At 45.2% G+C, this 27,889-nt stretch overlaps 1 protein-coding gene across 1 annotated transcript; it reads right to left on the bottom strand.

Annotated features, from left to right (window-relative positions):
• Positions 1-1,887: 1,887 nt before the first annotated feature.
• C3H5orf51 (chromosome 3 C5orf51 homolog) lies at positions 1,888-27,407 on the bottom strand. Its single transcript, XM_038743390.1, is given in 9 exon segments — positions 1,888-2,179; positions 2,542-2,821; positions 6,786-6,860; positions 6,863-6,899; positions 14,103-14,234; positions 17,706-17,876; positions 19,406-19,447; positions 25,496-25,552; positions 27,339-27,407. Coding segments are annotated over 9 exon segments (1,155 nt in total).
• Between the last annotated feature and the right edge of the window lie 482 nt (positions 27,408-27,889).

The following is a 27,889-nucleotide window of genomic DNA, read 5'->3' as shown; positions in this document are numbered from 1 at the left end:
GAGATTGGGAAGAGCCTTAAGAAAATGAAGGACTACTATTTCTCCTGAGCAGTTTAGTCCTTCTAGACTGTGAGCCCATTGTTGGGTAGGGACCGTCTCTACATGTTGCCGATTTGCACTTCCCAAGCGCTTAGTACAGTGCTCTGCACACAGGAAGCGCTCAATAAATGCGATCGAATGAATGAATGAATGGAGTCAGAGACAAGGGGCACTTCTAGCCCTATGATTCTTTGAAGCGGTGTGTACATAGCCGTGGATAAGAGCAGGACACTCACACAGGAGAGTCAAAATCTGATACCTGATTTCAAACATTTCAGTGAGATTCCTTTTCCAATGCCCTCCATATCCGATTTCCTTCATTTTTGCCGCATGGAACAGCATCATGCCTTCAAAATAATCAAGCTTTGAATTCTCACCATTTGGAGACCAAAATTCTGGGGGAGGTCAAAAACGTTCTTCCTCAAGAGTGACAACGTACCATCAAATGGTTAAATTTGCATGGCTCTGTGACCTCTGGACATTGAACATTCGCCCCAACAATTATTCATATTAATGTCTATTAATAATATCTATTAATGTCTATTTCCTCATCTAGACTGTAAGCTTGTTATGGGCAGGGACCTGCCTGCCAATTCTGTTGTACTCTCCCAAGTGCTTAGTACAGTGTTCTGCACAGACTAAGCGCTCAATAAATACCATTGATTGATTGACTGATTAAAGCAACAAATTTTTAGCAATAAAAAACTCAGGAGCTTCCCAACTCTTAGATTGTGAGCCCTTTAGGAGCCGGGGACTATGTTTTAGTTTCCATCTCTGTATTTCTTTCTCAGCACTTAGTTTAGTGCTTTGCACATTAGATGCTCTATATGTTGCCAACTTGGACTTCCCAAGCGCTTAGTACAGTGCTCTGCACACAGTAAGCGCTCAATGAATATGATTGATTGATTGATTGATTAACCTCCTTCCCCTCACCACCTGTATATATGTTTGTACGTATTTATTACCCTATTTATTTTATTTGTACATATTTATTCTATTTTCTTTTGTGAATATGTTTTGTCTTATTATATGTATATATGTTTGTACATATTTATTACTCTATTTTATTTGTACATATTTATTCTATTTTATTTTGTTAATATGTTTTGTTATATGTATATATGTTTGTACATATTTATTACTCCATTTATTTATTTTACTTGTACATAGCTATTCTATTCATTTTATTTTGTTAGTATGTTTGGTTTTGTTCTCTGTCTCCCCCTTCTAGACTGTGAGCCCACTGTTGGGTAGAGACCGTCTCTATATGTTGCGAACTTGTACTTCCCAAGCGCTTACTACAGTGCTGTGCACACAGTAAGCGCTCAATAAATACGATTGATTGATTGATGCTTAATAAACATCACTACTACTATTTTCCTATTGCAATTTCTGGCTGTACTCAATTACTTTTAGAAAGTAGAATGATGTTACCAGCAGCTCTTGCGATGATCCATATATGAGTATTTATTAGGCATGATCAAAGGCTGTATAGCAGAGTGCTAAGGTGTCTGACATAATACAGAAAAATAAGCATCGCCTCCAAAGATATCGCCTTCGGTCCCGTAGGGGAGACAAGACAAGCAGACATTCAGTGAAGAAATACAAGCACTTCCAGAAAAATAAAAGGTGGGGAGGGATGGCAGGGGGAGAAGGATATACAAACCAGGGTGGGTAAAAGGAGAAGCCGAGGTAATATGGAAGAGGGCAGTCATTCCATTGTGTACTAAAAAAGAAGAGCTAAAGCATCAGGAGGCAGCAAAGAGAAAATTATGTGTGAGGGATTACAATGAAGGCAAGTCTGGCTGGAATGGAAAACACAAATTGAGTGGAGGCTTTACAGCCAAGTCAGAAGCTTGTATTCAATCTGAATGGCGGCAGCTTAAACGGCAAGCCTGGATACTGGCTTTCGATGTGGTGATCGGGACATTTTAGACTGGAGAGAGGTAGAAGATGAGCAAAATCGAAGCTACATTTATCCAGAGGCAATCGGACCAGGGTCCAGGGCGGGGATTTGGGGGGAACAGGTAAGAACGGGTGGATTGGAGCCACATCACGAATTAAAACGTTATTCCTGGTGCCCTTGTACGTTGCGAGTGAAAGAAGCAGAGAGAGCAGAGATTCTTCCCAAAGTTTTGAACTGTGAAGGGAGAGGGGATGCAGGTGGGAGAGTGGCACTGCCAATGGGAATGTAGAAGATTCTTCCCAAAGTTTTGAATTGTGAAGGGAGAGGGGATGCAGGTGGGAGAGTGGCACTGCCAATGGGAATGTAGAACAAAGACTTTAGAGGAGAAGCCATTGTAAACAGTCCAGAATTGGTGGGGGGCAGCTGGATTTTCTGTTGTAGCTGCTATGAAGTGTTGGCTTCTTTTTTCTTTTTTAATGAGAAAATATATTGAAATATTTTGTTAAAAAGGTGCCGCATCGTGTCACGTCTTGTGCTCTTTAGTGTTTTTACTTAAAAGGAGAAAGAACACTCTTGTGACGAGCTGAACAAACTACTTAGCAAAATTCCAGAAGAAGTCCAATATTCTTTTTGCATTGGTCGTATTCCAGCCCTGTTCTTTCAGAGATCCCTCACACAGGGATACATATCTCTTCAATGTCCTCTCTCGTATTTTTCGGAAATCCAAGATCTCTTTCTGGATACTGCAGTCTACATCACTACTATTAGTAGCCTCTTCGTTATTCTCTGTCTTTTCACGTCCACAATATTTCAGTCCCCAGTAACATATTTCTCCAACGTACATCATGGCTAGTAAATGTGTGTCACTATATATACCTGAAAAAGAATGGAGGTTGAGTTTAGAATTCCAAAGGAAACCTCCCATTAGAAAAAACGTATACTTGCCGGCTTAACAACACTGACATTTACCTGTAGCCTCATTGCTCTGTACACAGGCCTATTTCACGGACAACAAATTCCGGAAACGAATGGGTGGCGAGCTTTATGGCTGAAATGACTTGTTTAGAAGCCCAAAGAACTCTAGTATTTCTAAAATGAATTGCAACCCAGTCCTTTCAATACACCTGTCCTCATTTTGTGTTTTAGATAGACCGTTGTAGTAAGAGAACATTCTTCTGACGATGAGCATCTATCTGGATAGAACACAAACGAACCTCAGAAGAAAGCGTTGCACATGTGAAAGCAGAGCCAACTGGTATGATAACGCTCATTTATTACAGCTCAATGTAAAGGCCCCCAAAAGGCAGGCCCTCCCTCCAGGAAGTTCTTGACATGTCATTATGGATTCTGGAAAGAACGCTGTCAAGGAATTAGGGAAAGTTCTTTCTGTAATGTGTCTGTCTAGATGGTGTGTGATATGGTGTGTAATAATAATAACAATAAAGTTGGTATTTGTTCAATCATTCGTATTTATTGAACGCTTACTGTGTGCAGAACACTGTACTAAGCGCTTGGGAAGTACAAGTTGGCAACATATAGAGACGGTCCCTACCCTCGCTTACTATGGGCCAAGCACTGTTCTAAGCGCTGGGGTAGATACAAGATAATCAGATTATCCCACGGGGGGCTCACAGTCTTCATCCCCATTTTACAGATGAGGGAACTGGGGCCCCGAGAAGTTAAGTGGCTTGCCCAAGGTCACACAGCTGACAAGGGGCAGAGCCGAGATTAGAACCCACAACCTCTGGCTCCCCAACCCGGGCTCTTTCAACTGAGCCACGCTGCTTCTCAGGCATGCCGTGGGCCGACCAGAGGGTGCCCCCCCGGTTCTTTGGGAACACAATCCCTGCATCATAGAACACAAACACACAACACACGCAGAGAGAACCATTTCCAACTGGGTCATCACTGCAAGCTCTAGCCCACGTCCTCCCCCTGGCCTGGAATGCCCTCCCTCTGCCCATCTGCCAAGCTAGCTCTCTTCCTCCCTTCAAGGCCCGACTGAGAGCTCACCTCCTCCAGGAGGCCTTCCCACACTGAGCCCCTTCCTTCCTCTCCCCCTCGTCCCCCTCTCCATCCCCCCATCTTACCATCTTCCCTTCCCTACAGCACCTGTATATATGTATATATGTTTGTACATACTTATTACTCTATTTATTTATTTATTTCTTTTACTGGTACATATCTATTCTATTTATTTTATTTTGTTAGTATGTTTGGTTTTGTTCTCTGTCTCCCCCTTTTAGACTGTGAGCCCACTGTTGGGTAGGGACTGTCTCTATATGTTGTCTACTTGTACTTCCCAAGCACTTAGTGAAGTGCTCTACACACAGTAAGCTCTCAATAAACACGATTGATTGATTGATTGATTGAAATGGATCCCATGTAGCAGGAAGGCTTTAGGGAAGGCCCAAAGCACCTCCCATCTGTGCCCGTAGGTACCCCCAACCGTCCCCCAACCTTTGGTAACCCGGTCCCTCCAAAGACAGGGGTGGGGTGCCAATCCCCCAAGTGAAGCTGGTTCCCGTCACCCTCTCCGCTGCCATCAGGACGATGCAGTCCCCACCTGGGGCTTCACTCCATCCTGCTTCCAGGAGGACCCGGAGTGGGATACGGCCGTGAGGGCCACCAGGATCCCTGGTAGAAGCATTAGTGAGCAGGGCAGCAGTTGTCACTGCCCTTCTTGGGTCTCCTCTGACTCTCTTCTCCTGTAGCTCGCTCTTTCCCTTTTCGCCTCTCCCTCCACCCATCTCTCCATTTCTGCGTCTGCCTCTGCCCACCGTCCCTGGCGAAGTAGAGGTTATTTTGCTAGTTTGGTGTTCTCTGTTCAAACGATTAAGCAGCGGCTCTCACACTGGATCTGGCCCTCTGTGGGAGGTGATGCTGTCATCTGTGCACGTGCTCAGTCTGAAGGAGAAAATCAACAGGCGTCGCCTCCCTTGGGGTCGCAACTCCGGTTTGGGGCAAGGAGTGTATTGTTTTCCTTTGATTGCTTCCGTCTAGTACCTGCCCTTTTGAAGCCCCCTTAAAAGTTCACGTTCGCTCCCCCGGCCTCACTCAGCTGCCCACCTCATCCGGGCTTGGGAGTCAGAGGTCATGGGTTCAAATCCCAGCTCCACCAGTTAAGCTCCAGCTTAACTTCTCTGGGCCTCAGTTACCTCATCTGTAAAATGGGGCTTAAAACTGTGAGCCCCCCATGGTACAACCTGATCACCTTGTAACCTCCCCAGCGCTTAGAACAGTACTTTGCACATAGTAAGTGCTTAATAAATACCACTGTTATTATTATTCTCTGGGCCTCAGTGACCTCATCCTGTATATATGTATATATGTTTGTACATATTTATTAATCTATTTATTTATTTATTTTACTTGTACATATTCTATTTATTTTACTTGGTTTATATGTTTTGTTTTGTTGCCTGTCTCCCCCTTCTAGACTGTGAGCCTGCTATCGGGTAGGGACTGTCTCTATATGTTGACAACTTGTACTTCCCAAGCACTTAGTACAGTGCTCTGCACACAGTAAGCGCTCAATAAATGCGACTGAATGAGTGAATTTGTCATTTAGAGACGGCACCTTTCCCTAACCAGAGGCTAAATAGCCATGGCTAACACCAGTGGGCTGGGACGTCAAACTTCCCCCTAAAATAGCTGACAAGAGATGCAGCATTAGCACTGAGGTGGTAACGAGCTCAGCCAAACACATTACAGATAATAATAGATGTGTGTGATCTGTTTTCTGATCGGCTCTGTTGGGAAGGGAAAGCAAAGCAAGAAACTCATTCACATACCTCTTTTCTCTTCCCTCAACGGTTATTAGTAATTGAGGGGAGAAGGCCGGAAAGGAATTTTCCATTTAGAATCTTACGCCAAAATGAAATTTCTTATCGTCAGTTAATTTCCCCAAAATAAGCTCGTCATGGGTAGGGAATGCATCCGTCTATTGCTATATTGTTATAATGTACTCTCCCAAGTGCTTAGAATGGTGCTTTGCACACTGTAAGTGCTCAATAAATATGACAATGAAAATTGAGTGAAAATCACTTTTGCCTCTTTCTATTGATCTAAGGTGAAAATGAATCTTAATGAGATGTTGCTGTGGTTCAATCAATCAATCAATCGTATTTATTGAGTGCTTACTGTATGCAGAGCACTGTACTAAGCGCTTGGGAAGTACAAGTTGGCAACATATAGAGACGGTCCCTACCCAACAGTGGGCTCACAGTCTAAAAGGGGGAGACAGAGAACAAAACCAAACATATTAACAAAATAAAATAAATAGAAATGGAGAGAGAGAAACGGAGAGGGGGCAGAGAAACAGAGAGACAGAGAAAGAGAGGAATAAATAGAGAAATGGAGAGGGAGAGAGAAACAGAGAGGGGGCAGAGAAACAGAGGCAGAGAAAGAGAGGAAGAAATAGAGAAATGGAGAGAGAGAGAGGGCAGAGAAGCAGAAAGACAGAGAGAGAGACAAACAGGCAGAGACAGAAAGAGAAACAGAGACAAACATGGAAACAGAGACAGAGAAACAGAGAGAGAGAGAGAGGGCAGAGAAGCAGAAAGACAGAGAGAGAGACAAACAGGCAGAGACAGAAAGAGAAACAGAGACAAACATGGAAACAGAGACAGAGAAACAGAGAGAGAGGCAGAGACAGAGACAGAGAGAGAGAGTTAATACAGGTTAATCAGGTTGGACACAGTCCCATAATCCCCATTTTACAGATGAGGTAACCGGGTCACGGAGAAGTTAAGGGACTTGCCCAAGGTCACATAACATATAATGTGGTTGATATGGAAACTCATTTTAATGATAAACATTTGGAAAACCTTAAACTTACCCTCGCTGAGTAACTTGGCTGTGTCAGTATCTTGAAAATTAACACCATCATTTAGCTGAATAGGGCATCAGAAAGTAACATCTTGAGCGAGAAATGTATTCCATCACTGAGGCCCTGGAAATAAGTTAAAGAATTGTACTCATTCATTCATTCAATCATATTTATTCAGTGTTTACTGTGTGCAAAGCACTGTGTTAAATGCTTGGAAAGTATAATTCGGCAACAGATAGAGGCAATCCCTACCCAACAACAGGTTCACAGTCTAGAAAGGGGGGACAGACAACAAAACAAAACAAGTAGACAGGTATCAATAGCATTAAAATTTCAACTGTACAAGCTATTGAAACTTGAAGAACAACTTTGCTCTGATCTTCATTGGAAAGAAAACAAAATTACTGCTAAGTTTCAATCAATCAATCAATCAATCAATCAATCGTATTTATTGAGCGCTTACTATGTGCAGAGCACTGTACTAAGCGCTTGGGAAGTACAAATTGGCATCACATAGAGACAGTCCCTACCCAACAGTGGGCTCACAGTCTAAAAGGGGGAGACAGAGAACAGAACCAAACATACCAACAAAATAAAATAAGTAGGATAGAAATGTACAAGTAAAATAAATAAATAAATAAATAAACAGAGTAATAAATATGTACAACCATATATACATATATACAGGTGCTGTGGGGAGGGGAAGGCGGTAAGGCGGGGGGGATGGAGCGGGGGACGAGGGGGAGAGGAAAGAAGGGGCTCAATCTGGGAAGGCCTCCTGGAGGAGGTGAGCTCTCAGCAGGGCCTTGAAGGGAGGAAGAGAGCTAGCTTGGCGGATGGGCAGAGGGAGGGCATTCCAGGCCCGGGGGATGACGTGGGCCGGGGGTCGATGGCGGGACAGGCGAGAGCGAGGTACAGTGAGGAGATTAGTGGTGGAGGAGCGGAGGGTGCGGGCTGGGCAGTAGAAGGAGAGAAGGGAGGTGAGGTAGGAGGGGGCGAGGTGATGGACAGCCTTGAAGCCCAGGGTGAGGAGTTTCTGCCTGATGCGCAGATTGATCGGTAGCCATTGGAGGTTTTTGAGGAGGGGAGTGATATGTCCAGAGCGTTTCTGGACAAAGATAATCCGGGCAGCAGCATGAAGTATGGATTGAAGTGGAGAGAGACACGAGGATGGGAGATCAGAGAGAAGGCTAGTGCAGTAGTCCAGACGGGATAGGATGAGAGCTTGAATTAGCAGGGTAGCGGTTTGGATGGAGAGGAAAGGGCGGATCTTGGCAATGTTGCGGAGCTGAGACCGGCAGGTTTTGGTGACGGCTTGGATGTGAGGGGTGAATGAGAGAGCGGAGTCGAGGATGACACCAAGGTTGCGGGCTTGTGAGACGGGAAGGATGGTAGTGCCGTAAGACATGAGGCTTTGTTTCTTCCGCATAACTAACTCATCCATAATGTAACCAGAAATCAGAACCAGAAGTCCGCCGTAATAATGCAAGATCAATGACACTTCGATCATCATAGCTGAGTTCCAGACAGGGACCTGGAATTTACTCTCCTGGCTATAAGGATTACTATTTCAGTCCGAGCGGACGGTGTGGGCATCCCTTAGCTCCTGGAAGCCATTCTGAAGCTGCTGCCCCTGGATACATATGTGGAGAGTCCAGTAAGAATTGTTTGGCAAATGATATCAACTTAGCTTCAGCCCTCCCTTGAGCGGAGTCATTGCCCTGTATATGTGTATATACCTGTATATATGTATATATGGTTGTACATATTTATTACTCTATTTATTATTTATTTATTTATTTTACTTGTACATATCTATTCTATTTATTTTATTTTGTTAGTATGTTTGGTTTTGTTCTCTGTCTCCCCCCTTTTAGACTGTGAGCCCACTGTTGGGTAGGGACTGTCTCTATATGTTGCCAATTTGTACTTCCCAAGCACTTAGTACAGTGCTCTGCACATAGTAAGCGCTCAATAAATACGATTGATGATGATGATGATGATGATAATAGTGGCATTCGTTAAGCGGTCACTATATGTCAGGCGCTGTACTAAGCACTGGGGTAACAGACACGTTAATCAGGTTGGACACGATCCATGTCCAACATGGGGCTTACAGTCAACCCCCGTTTTACAGATGAGGTAACTGAGGCACAGAGAAGTGAAGTGACTTGCCCAGGGTCACACAGCAGACAGGTGGTGGAGCTGGGATTAGAACCCAGGTCCTCTGACTCCTATCCCGTGCTTTTTCTACTAGACCATGCTGCTTCTCACTAGTTAAGAGTTACTGCATTTATCCCACCAAGCCAAGCTGTCACCCAAGGAGTGATTTATTTAGTTTCCCGGCAGCCTGTGGCAAAGAAGCCTCTCACTGGTTCTGAGCGTCGTAGAACTTCTGCACTGGAAAAGCCTTGAGAATCATTCAGGACTCTAGCTGTCTCAAAAACACACTCCAAAGTGTTACAAAAAAAGATGCCAACCTAGTTCATTTCTACAGGCCTCCCAATCATTTACGATCGTAAGCTCATATATGTTTGTACATATTTATTACTCTATTTATTTATTTATTTATTTTACTTGTACATATCTATTCTATTTATTTTATTTTGTTAGTATGTTTGGTTTTGTTCTCTGTCTCCCCCTTTTAGACTGTGAGCCCACTGTTGGGTAGGGACTGTCTCTATATGTTGCCAATTTGTACTTCCCAAGCGCTTAGTACAGTGCTCTGCACATAGTAAGCGCTCAATAAATACGATTGATTGATTGATTGGATGCACGTTACTTTCTTTAGGTAGAATTTCTGGTTCTGAAAGAATGCTGATAATCAATCAATCAATCGTATTTATTGAGCACTTACTGTGTGCAGAGCACTGTACTAAGCGCTTGGGAAGTACAAGTTGGCAACATATAGAGACGGTCCCTACCCAACAGTGGGCTCACAGTCTAAAAGGGGGAGACGGAGATCAAAACCAAACATACTAACAAAATAAAATAAATAGAATAGATATGTACAAGTAAAATAAATAAATAGAGTAATAAATATGTACGAACACATATACATATATAAAGGTGCTGTGGGGAAGGGAAGGAGGTAAGATGAGGGGATGGAGAGGGGGACGAGGGGGATTGGGAGGAAGGGGCTCCGTCTGGGAAGGCCTCCTCCTTCTCTCCTTCTCCATGCCCACTCTGATCCTCGGAGACTTCAATATCCACATGGATATCCCTAACGACTCCTCTGCCGCCCGCCTTCTATCTCTCCTTGACGCTGCCAACCTCTTCCTCCACCCCACCTCACCCACTCACCAACTTGCTCATACCCTCGACCTCATCATCTCCTACCGCTGCACTGTGTCCACCCTCACCAACTCTGTGATCCCTCTCTCTGATCATAATCTTCTCACCTGCCTCCTCACTCACACTCCTTTCCCCTGTAAATCCGTATTACTCCCTCACAGAGATCTCCGCTCTCTGGACCCCACCCATCTTTCGGAGCGCCTCACACCCCACCTCGCCGCCCTCTCCTCTCTACCCAGTCTTGATGATCAGATTACTGCTCTCAACTCTACCCTTTCTACTCAGCTAGACTCGCTCGCTCCCCTTTCCCTTCGCCGCTCTCGCACCACTAACCCACAGCCCTGGATCACTGCCACTGTCCGCCTCCTTCGCTCTTATGCTCGAGCTGCCGAACGCTGCTGGCGAAAGTCTAAACACCATGCCAACCTCGTTCACTTCAAGTTTATCCTTTCCTGCCTTAACTCAGCCCTCTCTTCTGCCAGACAAAACTATTTCTCCTCCCTTATTGACACCCATGCCCATCACCCCCGCCAGCTCTTCCGTACATTCAACTCCCTTCTCAGGCCCCCGGTTCCTCCCCCTCCTCCTTCCCTCACCCCCAACGATCTGGCCTCCTACTTCATTAACAAAATTAAATCCATCAGGTCCGACCTCCCCAAAGTCTCTTCCCCCCTTTCTCCAACCCCCCGGCTCTCAACACTCTCTGCTACTCTCCCATCCTTCCCAGCGGTATCCTCAGAGGAACTCTCCTCCCTCCTCTCAAGTGCTACTCCGGCCACCTGTGCTTCTGACCCCATTCCCTCTCATCTTGTGAAATCTCTCGCTCCATCCCTTCTCCCCTCCTTAACTTCCATCTTCAACCGCTCACTCTCCACTGGTTCCTTCCCCTCTGCCTTCAAACATGCCCATGTCTCTCCCATCCTAAAAAAACCCTCTCTTGACCCCACCTCACCTTCTAGTTATCGTCCCATATCCCTCCTACCATTCCTTTCCAAACTCCTTGAACGAGTTGTCTACACGCGCTGCCTAGAATTCCTCAACAACAACTCTCTCCTCGACCCCCTCCAGTCTGGCTTCCGTCCCCTTCATTCCACGGAAACTGCACTCTCAAAGGTCACCAATGACCTCCTGCTTGCCAAATCCAACGGCTCATATTCTGTCCTAATCCTCCTCGACCTCTCAGCTGCCTTTGACACTGTGGACCACCCCCTTCTCCTCAACACGTTATCTGACCTTGGCTTCACAGACTCCGTCCTCTCCTGGTTCTCCTCTTATCTCTCCGGTCGTTCTTTCTCAGTCTCTTTTGCAGGCTCCTCCTCCCCCTCCCATCCTCTTACTGTGGGGGTTCCCCAAGGTTCAGTGCTTGGTCCCCTTCTGTTCTCAATCTACACTCACTCCCTTGGTGACCTCATTCTCTCCCACGGCTTCAACCATCACCTCTACGCTGATGACACCCAGATCTACATCTCTGCCCCTGCTCTCTCCCCCTCCCTCCAGGCTCGCATCTCCTCCTGCCTTCAGGACATCTCCATCTGGATGTCCGCCCGCCACCTAAAGCTCAACATGTCGAAGACTGAGCTCCTTGTCTTCCCTCCCAAACCTTGTCCTCTCCCTGACTTTCCCATCTCTGTGGACGGCACTACCATCCTTCCCGTCTCACAAGCCCGCAACCTTGGTGTCATCCTCGACTCCGCTCTCTCATTCACCCCTCACATCCAAGCCGTCACCAAAACCTGCCGGTCTCAGCCCCGCAACATTGCCAAGATCCGCCCTTTCCTCTCCATCCAAACCGCTACCCTGCTAATTCAAGCTCTCATCCTATCCCGTCTGGACTACTGCACTAGCCTTCTCTCTGATCTCCCATCCTCGTGTCTCTCTCCACTTCAATCCATACTTCATGCTGCTGCCCGGATTATCTTTGTCCAGAAACGCTCTGGGCATATTACTCCCCTCCTCAAAAACCTCCAGTGGCTACCGATCAATCTGCGCATCAGGCAGAAACTCCTCACCCTGGGCTTCAAGGCTGTCCATCACCTCGCCCCCTCCTACCTCACCTCCCTTCTCTCCTTCTGCAGCCCAGCCCGCACCCTCCGCTCCTCCACCACTAATCTCCTCACTGTACCTCGCTCTCGCCTGTCCCGCCATCGACCCCCGGCCCACGTCATCCCCCGGGCCTGGAATGCCCTCCCTCTGCCCATCCGCCAAGCTAGCTCCCTTCCTCCCTTCAAGGCCCTGCTGAGAGCTCACCTCCTCCAGGAGGCCTTCCCAGACTGAGCCCCTTCTTTCCTCTCCCCCTCGTCCCCCTCTCCATCCCCGTCTTACCTCCTTCCCTTCCCCACAGCACCTGTATATATGTATATATGGTTGTACATATTTATTACTCTGTTTATTTATTTATTTATTTATTTTACTTGTACATTTCTATCCTACTTATTTTATTTTGTTGGTATGTTTGGTTCTGTTCTCTGTCTCCCCCTTTTAGACTGTGAGCCCACTGTTGGGTAGGGACTGTCTCTATGTGATGCCAATTTGTACTTCCCAAGCGCTTAGTACAGTGCTCTGCACATAGTAAGCGCTCAATAAATACGATTGATTGATTGATTGATTGATTGAGGGAGCGGGGATCATGTCTACCAACAATATTGTCTGCTGTGTGACCTTGGGCAAGTCACTTCACTTCTCTGGGCCTCAGTTCCCTCATCTGTAAAACGGGGATTAAGACTGTGAGCCTCCACGTGGGACAACCTGATTACCTTGTATCTCCCCCAGCGCTTAGAACAGTGCATGGCAGTAAGCGCTTAACAAATACCATCATTATTCTTTTTATTAATATTGTGCTGTACGCTCCCAAGTGCTTTAATACAGAGCTTTGCACACTGTCAGCAATCCAAAGGAGATTCGACAAATGCTCAGAAACACCTGACAGTGTTTAATAACATTCATGGCCAAGGAATTCTTCCTTATATAATGAATACAGTGTGACCTTGGAGACTGAGACTGAGGTATGTACCTGACGTGTATATTTCTACATATTTATTACTCTATTTTATTAATGACGTGTATATAGCTATGATTCTATTTATCTATTTTGATGCTATTGACTTCTGTCTACTTGTTTTGTTTTGTTGTCTGTCTCCCCCTTCTAGACTGTGAGACTGTTGGATGGCAAGGACCATGGTGGCTTTGAGCAACTTGCCCTTATGGATAGAGCATGGGCCTAAGAATCAGAGGACCTGGGTTCTAATTCTGGCTCTGTCTTTTGCCAGCTGTGTGACCTTGGACAAGTCACTTAATTTCTCTGGGTCTCAGTTTCCTCATCTGTCAAATGGGGACCAAATACCTGTTATCTCTCTACTTAGACTGTGAGTCCATGTGGGATCAGGGACTGTGTCCAACCTGATAATCTTTTGTCTACCCCAGAGCTTAGTATACTGGTCTTGGCATCTAGTAAGCACTTAGTAGATACCATAATTATTATTGCTATTGGGATTATTATTATTGCTATTATTATTGGTAGGGATTGTCTCTGTTGCTGAATTGTACTTTCCAAGTGCTTAGTCCAGTGCTCTGCACACAGTGAGCGCTCAATAAATATGATTGAATGAATGAATGAGTGAATGAACGGAAAATCAGCCTCCTTAAGATGAATGCAGTACTTCAATACCTGTGTGTAAAGTGCTAGAAGATTTGGTGGATTCACATTTTCTTTATCTTCTCTACAGAGGGCTTTAAGCATGTCTAGAGATTCAGAGGCCCGCACTAAAAATGAGTGAATGAATGAATGAATACCTGGGATGGTGGACACATTTGAGTTTCGCCTCTCTATGAACTGGTGTCCGTGACCCCGTCAATCAGTGAAATCCCCCCCACCAGCAGACTCCTCTTGACTGTAAATTTGCTCTGGGCGGGGAACGTGTCGGCTTACTGTTGGGTTGTGTACTCTCCCAAGCGCTTAGGACAGTGCTCTGCGCACAGTGAGTGCTCATTAAATACGGCTGAATGAATTCCAAGGAGAAACAACGACTGCTTTACCTATCTCAGGAAACCAGCCTTCCCTGCCAGCCACCTCTCCCGTTTGGTCACAGAATGAAAGTACACGAAGAGTAGGGCTCTTTGGCGCCAATACAGACACTCCAGCAATTCTGCCTCCGGCAGGGTATATTTCTGAAATACAACCCACACACTGTTCAAATAAAAAAACACCTCATCATGGTTTCAGGGCTTACAAACAGGCCCAACAACAACAACCAGAACTAATAAGGATGATAATGACGGTATTTGTTAAGTGCTTACATATGTGCCAAGCACTGTTCTAAGCGCTGGGGGAGACACAAGATAATCGGGATGGACAGAGTCCCTGTTCCACAAAGGACTCGCGGTCTAAATCCCCATTTTGCAGATGAGGGAACTGAGGCCCAGTGGCGGATCCCGGATTAGAACCCGCGACCTTCAGTCTCCCGGGCCCAGGCTCTATCCGCTAGGTCGTGCTGCCCCTCAAAAAAAGGTTCATTCATACATTCAATCATATTTATTAAGCACTTAGTGGGTGCAGAGCACTGGACTAAGCACGCACAATTTGGCAACAGAGACAATCCCTACCCAACAATGGGATCACAGTCTAGAAGAGGGGAGACAGACAACAAAACAAAATAAGTAGACAGGCATCAATAGCATCAGAATAAATACATAGAATTATACATATATACACATCATTAATAAAATAAATAGAATAATAAATAGGTACAAATATACACCAGTGCTGTGGGGAGGGCAAGGGGGTAGGGCAGAGGGAGGGAGTGGGGGTGATGGGGAGGGGAGGAGGAGCAGAGAATAAGGGGGGGGGTTCAGTCTGGGAAGGCGTCCTGGAGGAGGTGAGCTCTCAGTAGGGCTTTGAAGGGAGGAAGAGAGTTAGCTTGGCGGATATGCGGAGGGAGGGCATTCCAGGCCCGGGGGAGGACATGGGCCAGGGGTCGACGGCGGGACAGGTGAGAACGAGGCACAGTGAGGAGGTTAGTGGCAGAGGAGCGGAGGGTGTAGGCTGGGCTGGAGAAGGAGAGAAGGGAGGTGAGGTAGGAGGGGGTGAGGTGATGGACAGCCTTGAAGTCAAGAGTGAGGAGGTTTTGCTTGATTCCAAGGCTGATAGGGAACCGCTGGAGATTTCTGAGGAGGGGAGTGACATGTCTAGAGCATTTCTGTAGAAAGATAATCCGGGCAGCAGAGTGAAGTGTAGACTGAAGCGGGGAGAGGCAGGAGGATGGGAGATCAGAGAGGCCGATGCAGTAATCCAGTCGGGACAGGATGAGAGATTGCATTCGTATTTACTGAGAGCTTATTGTGGGAGGAGCACCGTACTAAGTACTTGGGAGAGTAAGCTACAACAATAAACACACACACTCCGTGCCGACGAGAGAGGCTGGGGCGCTTAAAGTAGAAACAGCGAATGTGAAGGCAAATGGTGAAAACTGGCCCAACTGGCCGGGGGCCAGACCAGCTGAAAGCTTGCGCTGCCCGGTATAAAACCAGATGGTTGGCCACCCTGAGTAGATCCACTGGACAGTATTCCAACTTCACTGGAATAGAATACCTTCTTTAGACTATAAATATATGCATTTCCGGCCTTTTTCAAGGTTATTGGACAGAGGAATAATCAATAGGACGAAGACTTTGTAGCCTGACCCGAATGGAAAAGGGAAAGGGGAACAATTCACTGGGAGTCACAATTTCTATAACGGCTATAAACATTCTCAGCCGTTTTGGATGAAATGCCACTAAAAAAGCAGAGACCGTTTCATTTTGTGAGTCCTCATCGATCCACCATAGTGATGGTGTGGTGCAAAGTACTAAATTATGTAAACCTAACAGATAAATTGGTTTTCTAAAATGAACTACCATTAAAAAGTTAGTGTTGGTGTCACAGTATAATAGTGTCTGCTCCTGAACTGACTTGTAGAATTACAATTTAAAAATGCAGCTGTCCCTCAGACTGAGCCTCTAGGGGAACAGAGACTAAGCCAAATCTGAAGATCTTGATCTATCCCAGTGCCTGGCACAGGAAAACGCTTACTAAATCCAATTATTATCATAAGCCAGATTGCATAAGACCAAAGTTAGTAATACTCTGGATACGCAGCTGCCCTGGTTAATGGTTTCTCTGTTTTTGCAGAAATTCACTTTCAGTGATGGTTTCCCTTGTAAATGAGAATGCATCTTCCAAGATTAAGCACAAGAAGTGACTGTGGCTCATTACCTGTACACTTGATTTGGAGATAAAATGATAAACTGTCATGTTCATTTTATGTCTTCACTGGCCTTCTCCTGTTGTCTGCCTTATATTGTCTTTTACATTGCAATGACTTGGAGAATCTAGTTTTCCACGTATTTGCATAGAACTTGGAGAGGCAAGTTGGAGAGGCTTCAACTATCATCTCTATGCTGATGACACCCAAATCTACATCTCCGCCCCTGCTCTCTCTCTCTCCCTCCAGGCTCGCATCTCCTCCTGCCTTCAGGACATCTCCATCTGGATGTCTGCCCGCCATCTAAAACTCAACATGTCCAAGACTGAACTCCTTGTCTTCCCTCCCAAACCCTGCCCTCTCCCGGACTTTCCCATCACTGTTGACGGCACTACCATCCTTCCCGTCTCACAAACCTGCAACCTTGGTGTCTACAGTCCAGCTCGCACCCTCCGCTCCTCTGCCGCTAATCTCCTCACTGGGCCTCGTTCTCGCCTGTCCCGCCGTCAACCCCCAGCCCACGTCCTCCCCCTGGCCTGGAATGCCCTCCCTCCGCACATCCGCCAAGCTAGCTCTCTTCCTCCCTTCAAAGCCCTACTGAGAGCTCACCTCCTCCAGGAGGCCTTCCCAGGCTGAGCCCCTTCCTCCCTCTCTCCCTCCTCCCCCTCCCCATCCCCTCTGCCTTACCTCCATCCCCTCCCCACAGCACCTGTATATATGTATATGTGTTTGTACGTATTTATTACTCTTTATTTATTTTATTTGTACCTGTTTATTCTATTTATTTTATTTTGTTAATATGTTTTGTTTTGTTCTCTGTCTCCCCGTTCTAGACTGTGAGCCCACTGTTGGGCAGGGACCGTCTCTATATGTTGCCAACTTGTACTTCCCAAGCGCTTAGTACAGTGCTCTGCACACAGTAAACGCTCAATAAATACGATTGAATGAATGAATGAATGAATGCCTAGTGGCTACAGCCCGGGCTTGGGAGTCAGAAGGACCTGGGTTCCAATCCCGGCTCTGCCACTTGTCTGCTGTGTGGCTTGGGCAAGTCACTTCACTTTTCTGTACCTCAGTGAACTCATATGGAAAATGGGGATTAAGGCTGTGGACCCCATGATTACCTGGTATCTACCCTAGCGCTTAGAACAGTGCCTGGTACATAGTAAGCGCTTCAAAGGACTCTAGTACAGTCCCAATAAGTTGGACAAGCAAAGAAAGGTTTTCTAGAAATGGCTGAATAACTGAGTTTGCTGAAAGCAATCTGGATAGTTTTACTCTATCTCATTATGAAAACCTATACTAGTTCCTTCCTAAGAAATGGGATAAATAGACCTAGGAGGGGCATCAGCCCACTGAACCATGAACAAGGTGGGAATGGCAATAATTCAGTACTCACTTCCGGATGCGGGTTACTTTCTTTAGCTAGAATTTCTGGTTCCGAAAGAACGCTGATAAGCTCCTTTACTGTCTGCAAAGAAGAGTCTCCTGGAAAATCTTCATCTACCAGCTTGTTCTCCTCAAAATAGGTCATGTCCAAGATAGCCTGTTCGGAAGAAAATATCGAAACCTCATTACCATCATTCAAGCACGTATTTTATTTCCCTACCTCTAAATTTTTTTTCATATTTTATTTTCTCCTTCTCCCTTTCCTTCTCTCCCTTCCTTTCATTTTCTTTCTTCCTTTCTCTCCTTCTTTCTTTTCTCTCTCTCAAACGCACACAAATTAATTTCCTTAACTGCCTCAAAAATGATGCAGGTCTATTGGGTGCATTTTTTAAGTGCCTGGTGAGACACAGGGAGTAGGTGACTCCAACAGAATTTTATTTATGGATTACAGTGCTGCCAGTGCTAATGATCTTGTCTTATGCCGTCGAGTCATCTCCGACCCATAGTGACACCACCGACACATCTCTCCCAGAACACCCCACCTCCATCTGCAATCGTTCTGGTAGTGGATCTGGGGAATTTTCTTGGGAAAAATCCAGGAGTGGTTTACCATTGCCTCCTTCCACGCAGTAAACCAGAGCCTCCGCCCTCGAATCTCTCCCGTGCCGCTGTTGAGCAGCACAAAATACCTTCCCATTAATGGATAAAACTGAAGTCTTCGCATCATGCACAAACTCACTGGTGTCAAAATTGAGCCCAGACTTTCACTCTATAATTGAGGCACTTGCTTGGCTGCATGTCCATTTTTCTTTCTGTAAATAATTCTGTCTCCTTCACTAGATTGCAAGCTCCTTTTGGGGAGGGTGGGACTGGATCCTCTACTGCTGCACTCTCCCAAGTGCTTAGAATGGTTTGCTGCTCACAGGTGATCCATAAATATTATGCATTGATTGAATGAAAAGCTTTGAAATTCAACCTTTACCATGTGGCTGGGGGTTGACGGCTTAGTGGATAGAGCACAGCCTGGGAGTCGGATGGACATGTGTTCCTAGCTCTGCAACTTGTCTGCTCTGTTACCTTAGGCAAGTCACGTCTCTGGGCCTCAGGGAACTCATCTGTAAAATGGGGATAAAGATGTGAGCCCCATGGGGGACAGGGATTTTGTCCTACCTGATTAACTTGTATCTAACCCATCACTTAGAACAGTACTTGGAACATAATAATAATAATTGTATTTGTTAAGCGCTTACTATGTGCCAAGCACTGTTCCAAGCACTGGGGTAGATACAAGGTAATCGGGTTGTGCCATGTGGGGCTCACAGTCTTATAAATTATTTTTATTTTATTTTGTTAACATGTTTGGTTTTGTTCTCTGTCTCCCCCTTCTAGACTGTGAGCCCACTGTTGGGTAGGGACCGTCTCTATATGTTGCCAACTTGTACTTCCCAAGTGCTTAGTACAGTGCTCTGCACACAGTAAGTGCTCAATAAATACGATTGATTGATTGATTGATTATTCCCCATTTTACAGATGAGGTAACTGAGGCACAGAGAAGTTAAGCTACTTGCCCAAAGTCACACAGCTGATAAGTGGCGGAGCCGGGAGTAAGCACTTAACAGGTACCATTATTAGTTATTATAATTAGAAATTAACCTGATAAAATGGAGAACAAATCCTGGGTTAAGTGAGCAAATAGGCCTCCCTAAATACACTCAGTTCTGCCAGAACGCACGCTTTCATTCTGTATTTTGGCTAGAACGTAACGGCAGATTTAGGGAACATTCTTCCAACAATGTGTGGCTTCCTGGATAAAGTGAGATGCCTCACTGGAAAACACTGGTTGTGTATTTAATAATAGTAATGATGGCATTTATTAAGCACTTACTATGTGTAAAGCACTGTTCTAAGCGCTGGTTGTGCACATGAGTGAAGCAGCAGACACAACAACTACCACAACACAAATTTTCCTCAGGGCAGGGACCTGCCAGTACACAATCCCATGTGATATCTAATTTAGAAAGTATGAAAAGCAGCATAGTCTAGTGAGTACAGCATGAGCCTGGGTGTCGGAACCTGGGCCTGGCTCTGCCATTTGTCTGCTGTGTGACCTTGGGCAAGCCACTTCACTTCTCTGGGCCTCAAGTAATGGTGGTGGAGGTATTTGTTGAGCGCTTACTATGTGCCAAGCACTGTTCTAAGCACTGGGGGGGATACAAGGTGATCAGGTTTGTCCCACATGGGGCTCACAGTCTTAATCCCCATTTTACAGATGAGGGAACTGAGGCACAGAGAAGTTAAGTGACATGCCCAAGGTCACACAGCTGACAAGTGGTGGAGCTGTCAGCTGTGTGACCTTGGGCAAGTCACTGTAAAATGGGGATTAAGACTATGAGCCCCATGAGGGGCATGGACTGTGTCCAACCTGGTTACCTTGTTACCCCAGCGCTTAGATCTGTGCCTGGCACATAGTAAGTGCTTAACAAATACCATCTTTTAAAAAGTTTAAAATGAACATTTTTTTAAAAAAAATTTGGGGATGCTGCTTAAAAACATTCTCTACTTAAAAAATTTCAAGTACCTTCATGGCCATAAGAAAACTACCTTTGGGACTTGTGTTCTTCCCCTATCTTTTAGACTGTGAGCCCACTGTTGGGTAGGGACTGTCTCTATATGTTGCCAACTTGTACTTCCCAAGCGCTTAGTACAGTGCTCTGCACACAGTAAGCGCTCAATAAATACAATTGATGATGATGATGATGATGATGATGATGATGATGATCAATGCCCCCTCCGTCTTTTTTTCTTGCAGGGGGTTATTTCTTAAACGCTTATTATGGGCCAGGCACTGTACTAAGTGCTGGGAGTAGATATAAACTAATCAAGTTGGACACTGTATTTGTTAAGCGCCTATTTTGGGCCTGGCACTGTACTAAGTGCTGAGAGTAGAGACAAGCTAATCACATTGGACACAGAATTTCTTAAGTGTCTCCTATGGCCAGGCACTGTACTAAGCGCTGAAGTAGATACAAACTAATTAGCTAATAACTAGAGAAGCAGTGTGCCATAGTTGATAGAGCAGGGGCCTGGGAGAAGGGGACAAGGTCATGGGTTCTAATCTTCACCCCGCCACTTGCTTGCTGTGTGACCTTGGGCAAGTCACTTCACTTCTCTGGGCCCCAGTTACCTCATCTGTAAAATAATAATAATAATGATGGTATTTATTAAGCACTTACTATGTGCAAAGCACTGTTCTAAGCACTGGGGAGGTTACAAGGTGATCACGTTGTCCCACGGGGGGCTCACCGTCTTCATCCCCATTTTACAGATGAGGGAACTGAGGCCCAGAGAAGGGAAGTGATTTGCCCAAAGTCACACAGCTGACATTTGGTGGAGGTGGGATTTGAACCCATGACCTCTGACTCCAAAGCCCGGGCTCTTTCCACTGAGCCACGTTGCTTCTCTAAACCTACCTTCCCTCTCTGCTTTCCTATTCCAACTCAGCCTGCACAATTTGCACTTTCCAATGCCAACCTTCATTAAAAGGGGATTGAGACTGTGAGCCTCACTTGGGACATGGACTGTGTCCATCCTAATTCGCTTGTATCCACCCCAGCGCTTAGTACAGTGCCTGCCACATAGTAAGCACTTAACAAATACCATAATTATTATTATTTTTGGACAGAGTATTTGTTAAGCGCTTATTATGGGCCAGGCACTGTACAAAGCACTGGAATGGATGCAAACTAATCAGGTTGGGCACGGTATTTGTTAAGTGCTTATTAGGGCCAGGCACTGTACAAAGCACTGAAATAGATCAATCAATCAATCAATCGTATTTATTGAGTGCTTACTGTGTGCAGAGCACTGTACTAAGCACTTGGGAAGTACAAATTGGCAACATATAGAGACGGTCCCTACCCACCAGTGGGCTCACAGTCTAAAAGATGCAAGCTAATAGTTTGGATACAGTATTTAAGTGCTTATTAAGTGCTTATTTAAGTGCTTATTATAGAGAAGTTGCATGGCTCAGTGTTAAGAGTACGGACTTGGGAGTCAGAGGTCATGGGTTCAAATCCCGGCTCTGCCAATTGTCAGCTTTGTGACTTTGGGCAAGTCACTTAATTTTTCTGTGCCTCAGTTACCACAACTGTAAAATGGGGATGAAGACTGTGAGCCCCGCGTGGGACAGCCTGATCACCTTGTATCCTCCCCAGTGCTTAGAACAGTGCTTTGCACATAGTAAGTGCTTAACAAATAACATCATCATTATTATTAATATTATGGGCCCAGCACTGTCCCATGAACTGGAGTAGTTAGAAGATAATCAGGTTGGTCACAGTCCATGTCGCATAGGGGGCTCACAGTCTTAATTCCCATTTTACAGATGAGGTAAAGTGTCCACAATGTGTTTGCCCAAAACAAAACTCCTTGCCTTCTTACCTCAATCAACCCTTCTAGACTGTGAGCCCGTTGTTGGGTAGGGACCGTCTCTCTATGTTGCCGACGTGTACCTCCCAAGCACTTAGTACAGTACTTTGCACATAGTAAGCGGTCAATAAATACGATTGAATAAATGAATGAACCCTGCTCTCCCCCCGACATTCCTTCACTGTAGACAACACCGTCTACAGTGCAGTCTCACAAAATCCGCAACCTTGGCGTTATCCTAGGCTCATCATTCTCATTCAACACACATATTCAATCTGTCACCAAATCCTTTAGGTTCAACCTTTACAACATCGCTAAAATCCACCCTTTGTGATCAGATTTTCCCACGGGGGGCTCACAGTCTTCATCCCCATTTGACAGATGGGGGAACTGAGGCCCAGAGAAGTGAAGTGACTTACCCAAAGTCACACAGCTATAACAATAATAATAATAATAATAATGGCAGTTATTAAGTGCTTACTATGTGCACAGCACTGTTCTAAGCACTGGGGAGGATACATGGTGATCAGGTTGTCCCACGGGGGGCTTACAGTCTTAATCCCCATTTTACAGGTGAGGTAACTGAGGCACAGAGAAGTAAAGTGACTTGCCCAAAGTCACACAGCGGACAAGTGACAGGGCCAGGATTAGAACCCATGACCTCTGACTCCCAAGCTATTAGAAATAATGACAATATTTATTAAGCACTTATTATGTGCCAAGCATTGCGCTCAGTTCCAGGGTGGGATGGATACGACATACCATCCTGTACTACATAGGGTCTCTCATTCTAAAAATAATAATAATAATGGACTTTGTTAATAATAATAGTATTTGTTAAGCACTTACTATGTGCAAATCACTGTTCTAAGCGCTGGGGAGGTTACAAGGTGATCAGGTTGTCCCACAGGGGACTCACAGTTTTAATCCCCATTTGACAGATGAGGGAACTGAGGCCCAGAGAAGTGAAGTGACTTGCCCAAAGTCACACAGGTATAATAATAATAATGGCATTTATTAAGTGCTTACTATGTGCACAGCACTGTTCTAAGTACTGGGGAAGATACAAGGTGATCAGGTTGATCAAGCACAAATCCTATCCCGCCTTGATTACTGCATCAACCTCCTCACCAACCTCTCTTCCTGCTGTCTCTCCCCACTCCAGTCCATACTTCACTCTGCTTCCCGGATCGTTTTTCTACAAAAATGTTCAGTTCATGTTTCCCCTCTCCTCAAGAACCTCCACTCTTTGCTCACCCACCTCTGTATTAAACAGAAACCCCTTCCATCGTCTTTAAAGCATTGCCCCCTCCTACCTTCCCTCTCTGTTTTCCTATTCCATCCCAGCCTGCACAATTTGCTCCACTAATGCCAATCTACTCACTGTATGTCAATCTTGTCTGTCTTGCCCACACCCTGTCTCCCACTTGATATCCTACAGATAATCCCTCTCCCCGTCGGCAAACACTTATTTGAAGGTACATCTCCAAGAGTCCTTCCCCGACTAGGCCCTCATTTCTTTATCTCCCACTCCTTAATGCATCACCCTTGAACCCTTAATTCACCTCTCCCTCAGTCCCCCAGCACTGATGCATATATGTATATATACCTGTATATATGTATATATGTCTGTACATATTTATTACTCTATTTATTTATTTATTTATTTTACTTGTACATACCTATTCTATTTATTTTATTTTGTTAGTATGTTTGGTTTTGTTCTCTGTCTCCCTGCTTTTAGACTGTGAGCCCACTGTTGGGTAGGGACTGTCTCTATATGTTGCCAATTTGTACTTCCCAAGCGCTTAGTACAGTGCTCTGCACATAGTAAGCGCTCAATAAATATGATTGATGATGATGATGATGATGTACGTATCCATAATTTATTTATATTAATGTCTGCCTCCCCTTTCCGACTGTAAACTCACGGTGGGCAAGGAATATGTCTGCCAACTCTGTTACATTGCATTCTCATTCATTCAGTCGTATTTATTAAGTGCTTACTGTGTGCAGAACACTGTACTCTCCCAGGCACTTAGTACACACAGTAAGCGCTCAATTAATATGATGAATCAATTGAGGAAATGGAGGCACGGAGAAGTGAAATGACTTACCCAAGGTCACACAGCAGGCACATGGCAGAGCCAGGATTAGAATCCAAGTACCATGACTTCCAAGCTTGTGCTCTTTCTACTAGCCTATGCTGCTTCTCCTCCTCGTCCCCCTTCACTTGGCTTCTTTTTGCCATTGCCCTAGGCTTCCTAGCCCAGGGTCCTACTCTTTCCCCTCCACACCTGGAATGGGACTGTGTCTGCACCGCCCAAATCAATCAATGGTATTTACTGAGCGCTTACTGTGTGCAGAGCACTATGTTAATCGCTTGGAAGAGTGCAGTACAACAGAGTTGGTAGAGACGTTCCCTGCCCACACCAAGTTTACAGTCTAGAGAACGGGAAACAAACTGGCCATTACCCGGCTAACTTGACCTATACATATAATTCAAATGGATAATGCATGACATCACCCCCCCCATGTAAATATTTATTCATTCATTCAATCATATTTATTGAGAGCTTATTGTGTGCAGAGCCCTGTACTAAGCAGTTGGGAAAGTACAATACAACAATAACCAATGACATTCCCTGCCCACAGTGAGCTCACAGTCTAGAGGGAGGGGAGACGGACATCAATACAAATAAAATTACAGATCAATATATAAATCATCAATCGTATTTATTGAGTGCTTACTGTGTGCAGAGCACTGTACTAAGCGCTTAAATGTTGTGGGTCTGGAACCAGGGGGCGGGGGAAGAGCAAAGAGAGCAAGTCAGGGTGATGCAGAAGGGAGTGGGAGATGAGGAAAAGTGGGGCTTAGTCTAAAATCCACCCAGAAGTCTGATTGATCTGATCTGACTGTCGATATCAATCACCTCATCTAGAAGAACTGAGTTTCCCTTCTTCCTTGTTACCTAGCCTTTCCCGCCCCACTGCTTATGTGCATGTGACAACCACCGGGCCTCCATCCTGAGTCCCATACCTTGATTGTCTCTGGCAGCCTTTTAATAAAAATGTTTAGGGAGCAACCAGACCCCAGAGGCAGCACAAGAACAAGGATTTATTATGCTTGGGCCAAGAACATCAATAGTCTTGCAAATTAGATAGTCTGTTGCCTTCTCTGTTCGGGACTCAAAACTCTTTAAAAGTCCAAAAGAGTGCCACACAGGTTTCATAATTATGGGTGATATAATACGCCCTCCCAGCCCATACTCTTTTTTTTCAGTGCTCTCATAGACATTCCCCTGATTTTATGCTGTTCATTCAGAATCCTACACGCTTTACAAAACTTCAAACATGCCAAGCATGGCTCACTAATAGCAAGGTTTCAGAATGTAGTTTGTTCACCATCAGGGCTTGTCTCATCATGCCCTAGGGGGTTGAGAGGAGTGGGGGGAAAATGACGGATGACTATTCAAATAGGTGCTGAATGTTGAGTTAATAATAATAATAATGGCATTTATTAAGCACTTACTATGTGCAAAGCACTGTTCTAAGCGCTGGGGAAGCTACAGGGTGATCAGGTTGTCCCACGGGGGGCCTCACAGTCTTAATCCCCATTTTACAGATGAGGTAACTGAGGCACAGAGAAGTTAAGCCCAAAGTTACCCCAGCTGACAAGTGGCGGAGCCAGGATTAGAACCCATGACCTCTGACTCCCAAGCCCGTGCTCTTTCCACTGAGCCACGCTGCTTCTCATTCATTCAATCGTATTTATTGAGCGCTTACTGTGTGCAGAGCACTGTACTAAGCGCTTGGAAAGTACAATTGAGCAACAGATAGAAACAATCCCTACCCAACAATGGGCTCACAGTCTAGAAGCAGGAGATCACTAAATCACCTACAATAGTTGAGAGCTGTAACACTAAAATTTCACCTCATTTTTCACTGCCAACTGATTCAACTGGGGAAAACAAGATTACTGCCAAACTGATTACTTAAGGTGTTGAATCTCCATTTTACGGATTAGAAAACTGAGGCCCTGAGAACTTAAGTGACTCTCTCAAAAGGCCACACAGCAGGTGAGTTGCAGCAGTGAGTTTAGAAGCCAGGTCCTCTGAGTCCCAGGATCAGGTCCTTTCCACCAGCTCACCAAATCTGACAGTTATTCATTTATTCATTTAATCATATTGATTAAGCGCTTACTGTACTAAGTACCTGGGAAAGTACAATAAACAGTGACATTCCCTGCCCACGATGAGCTGTCTAGAGGCAGGGGAGACAGACATCAATACAAGTAAATAAAATTAGAGCTATATACATAAGTGCTGTGGGGCTGGGATGGGGGGAAGAGCAAAGGGAGCAAGTCAGGGTGACGCAGAAGGGAGTGGGAGATGAGGAAAAGTGGGACTTAGTCTGGGAAGTCCTCTTGGAGGAGATGTGTCTTCAATAAGCCTTTGAAGGAGGGGGGGAGTAATTGTCTGGCGGATTTGAGGAGGGAGGGCATTCCAGGCCAGAGACAGGACGTGAGCCAGGGGTTGGCGGCGAGACAAATGAGATGGAGACACAGTGAGATGGTTAGTACTAGAGGAGCAAATTCTGCAATTTGCTATTTCTGACATTTGTTGAGTGCTTATTTCGTAAAAAAACTCCATCCTACTATGTAACAGTCACATTCCCTACCCACAGCGAGCTTACAGTCTAGGGGGAAGACAGACAATAATAGAAATAAATAAATTATGCATATGGACCCTATTTTGACTGCCTGCCTTGAGCCAAATGCACTTCCGAAGAATTCTATGGTTCCAGATTTCCCGAGAGGTTTTTAGTGGGTTAGGAAAGGAGAGGTACTCCAAAGCCATCCTAGAGGTGTAATATTCTTTCCAGGAAAATCTTTCCTTGTAGCTAACACACCCAATGTATTTTCAGAAAGCTACAATGATTCAGCAGTACTGATAATGTCAGATGGAGGATGAATACCGTCTTGTAACATGATCAATCAATCAATCATATTTATTGAGCACTTATTGTGTGCAGAGCACTGTACTAAGCGCTTGGGAAGTACAAGTTGGCAACATGTAGAGACAGTCCCTACCCAACAGTGGGCTCACAGTCTAAAAGGGGGAGACAGACAACAAAACCATTCTAACAAAATAAAATAAATAGAATAGATATGTACAAGTAAAATAAATAAATAAATAGAGTAATAAATATGTACAAACATGATGTGAAACTGGCTCATGAAATTACATTTCAGAGGCTGTTTTCCAAGTTTTTCACAGTCCATCACCGCCAAAAAAAATCTCTCTAGAACCTCATATTTTCTAACAACAAAAGAAACCAAGGGGCACCGTTGGAAATACATAAGAGATTCTAAGCATTTCCTTGTCCCCTATAGCCAGTAAGTCCTTACCCTCTAAGCGCTCACTCTAATGTCCTTAATAATGGTGGTATTTGTTAAGCGCTTACTGTGTGCCAGGAACTGAACTAAGCACTGGAATCGATACAAACAAATCTGGTTGGACACAGTACCTGTCCCACACGGGGCTCACAGCCTTAGTCCCCATTTGACAGATGAGGTAACTGAGGCACAGAGAAGCGAAGTGACTTGCCCGCGGTCACACAGCAGACAAGGGGCAGAGGTGGGATTAGAACCCAGATCCTTCTGACTCTCTCTCCACTAGGCCATTTTTGTGTCTGTTTTCCAGGCTAGATTATAGAATCCTTGAAGGGAGGGATCCTGTCTATTATCTTACTATTACTATTCTA

This window comes from Tachyglossus aculeatus, chromosome 3, assembly GCF_015852505.1.
Source record: "Tachyglossus aculeatus isolate mTacAcu1 chromosome 3, mTacAcu1.pri, whole genome shotgun sequence".
In the NCBI taxonomy this organism is placed as follows: Eukaryota; Metazoa; Chordata; class Mammalia; order Monotremata; family Tachyglossidae; genus Tachyglossus; species Tachyglossus aculeatus.
Note: the sequence above shows the minus strand (reverse complement) of the source record. Positions and strands in the feature narration are given on the sequence as shown.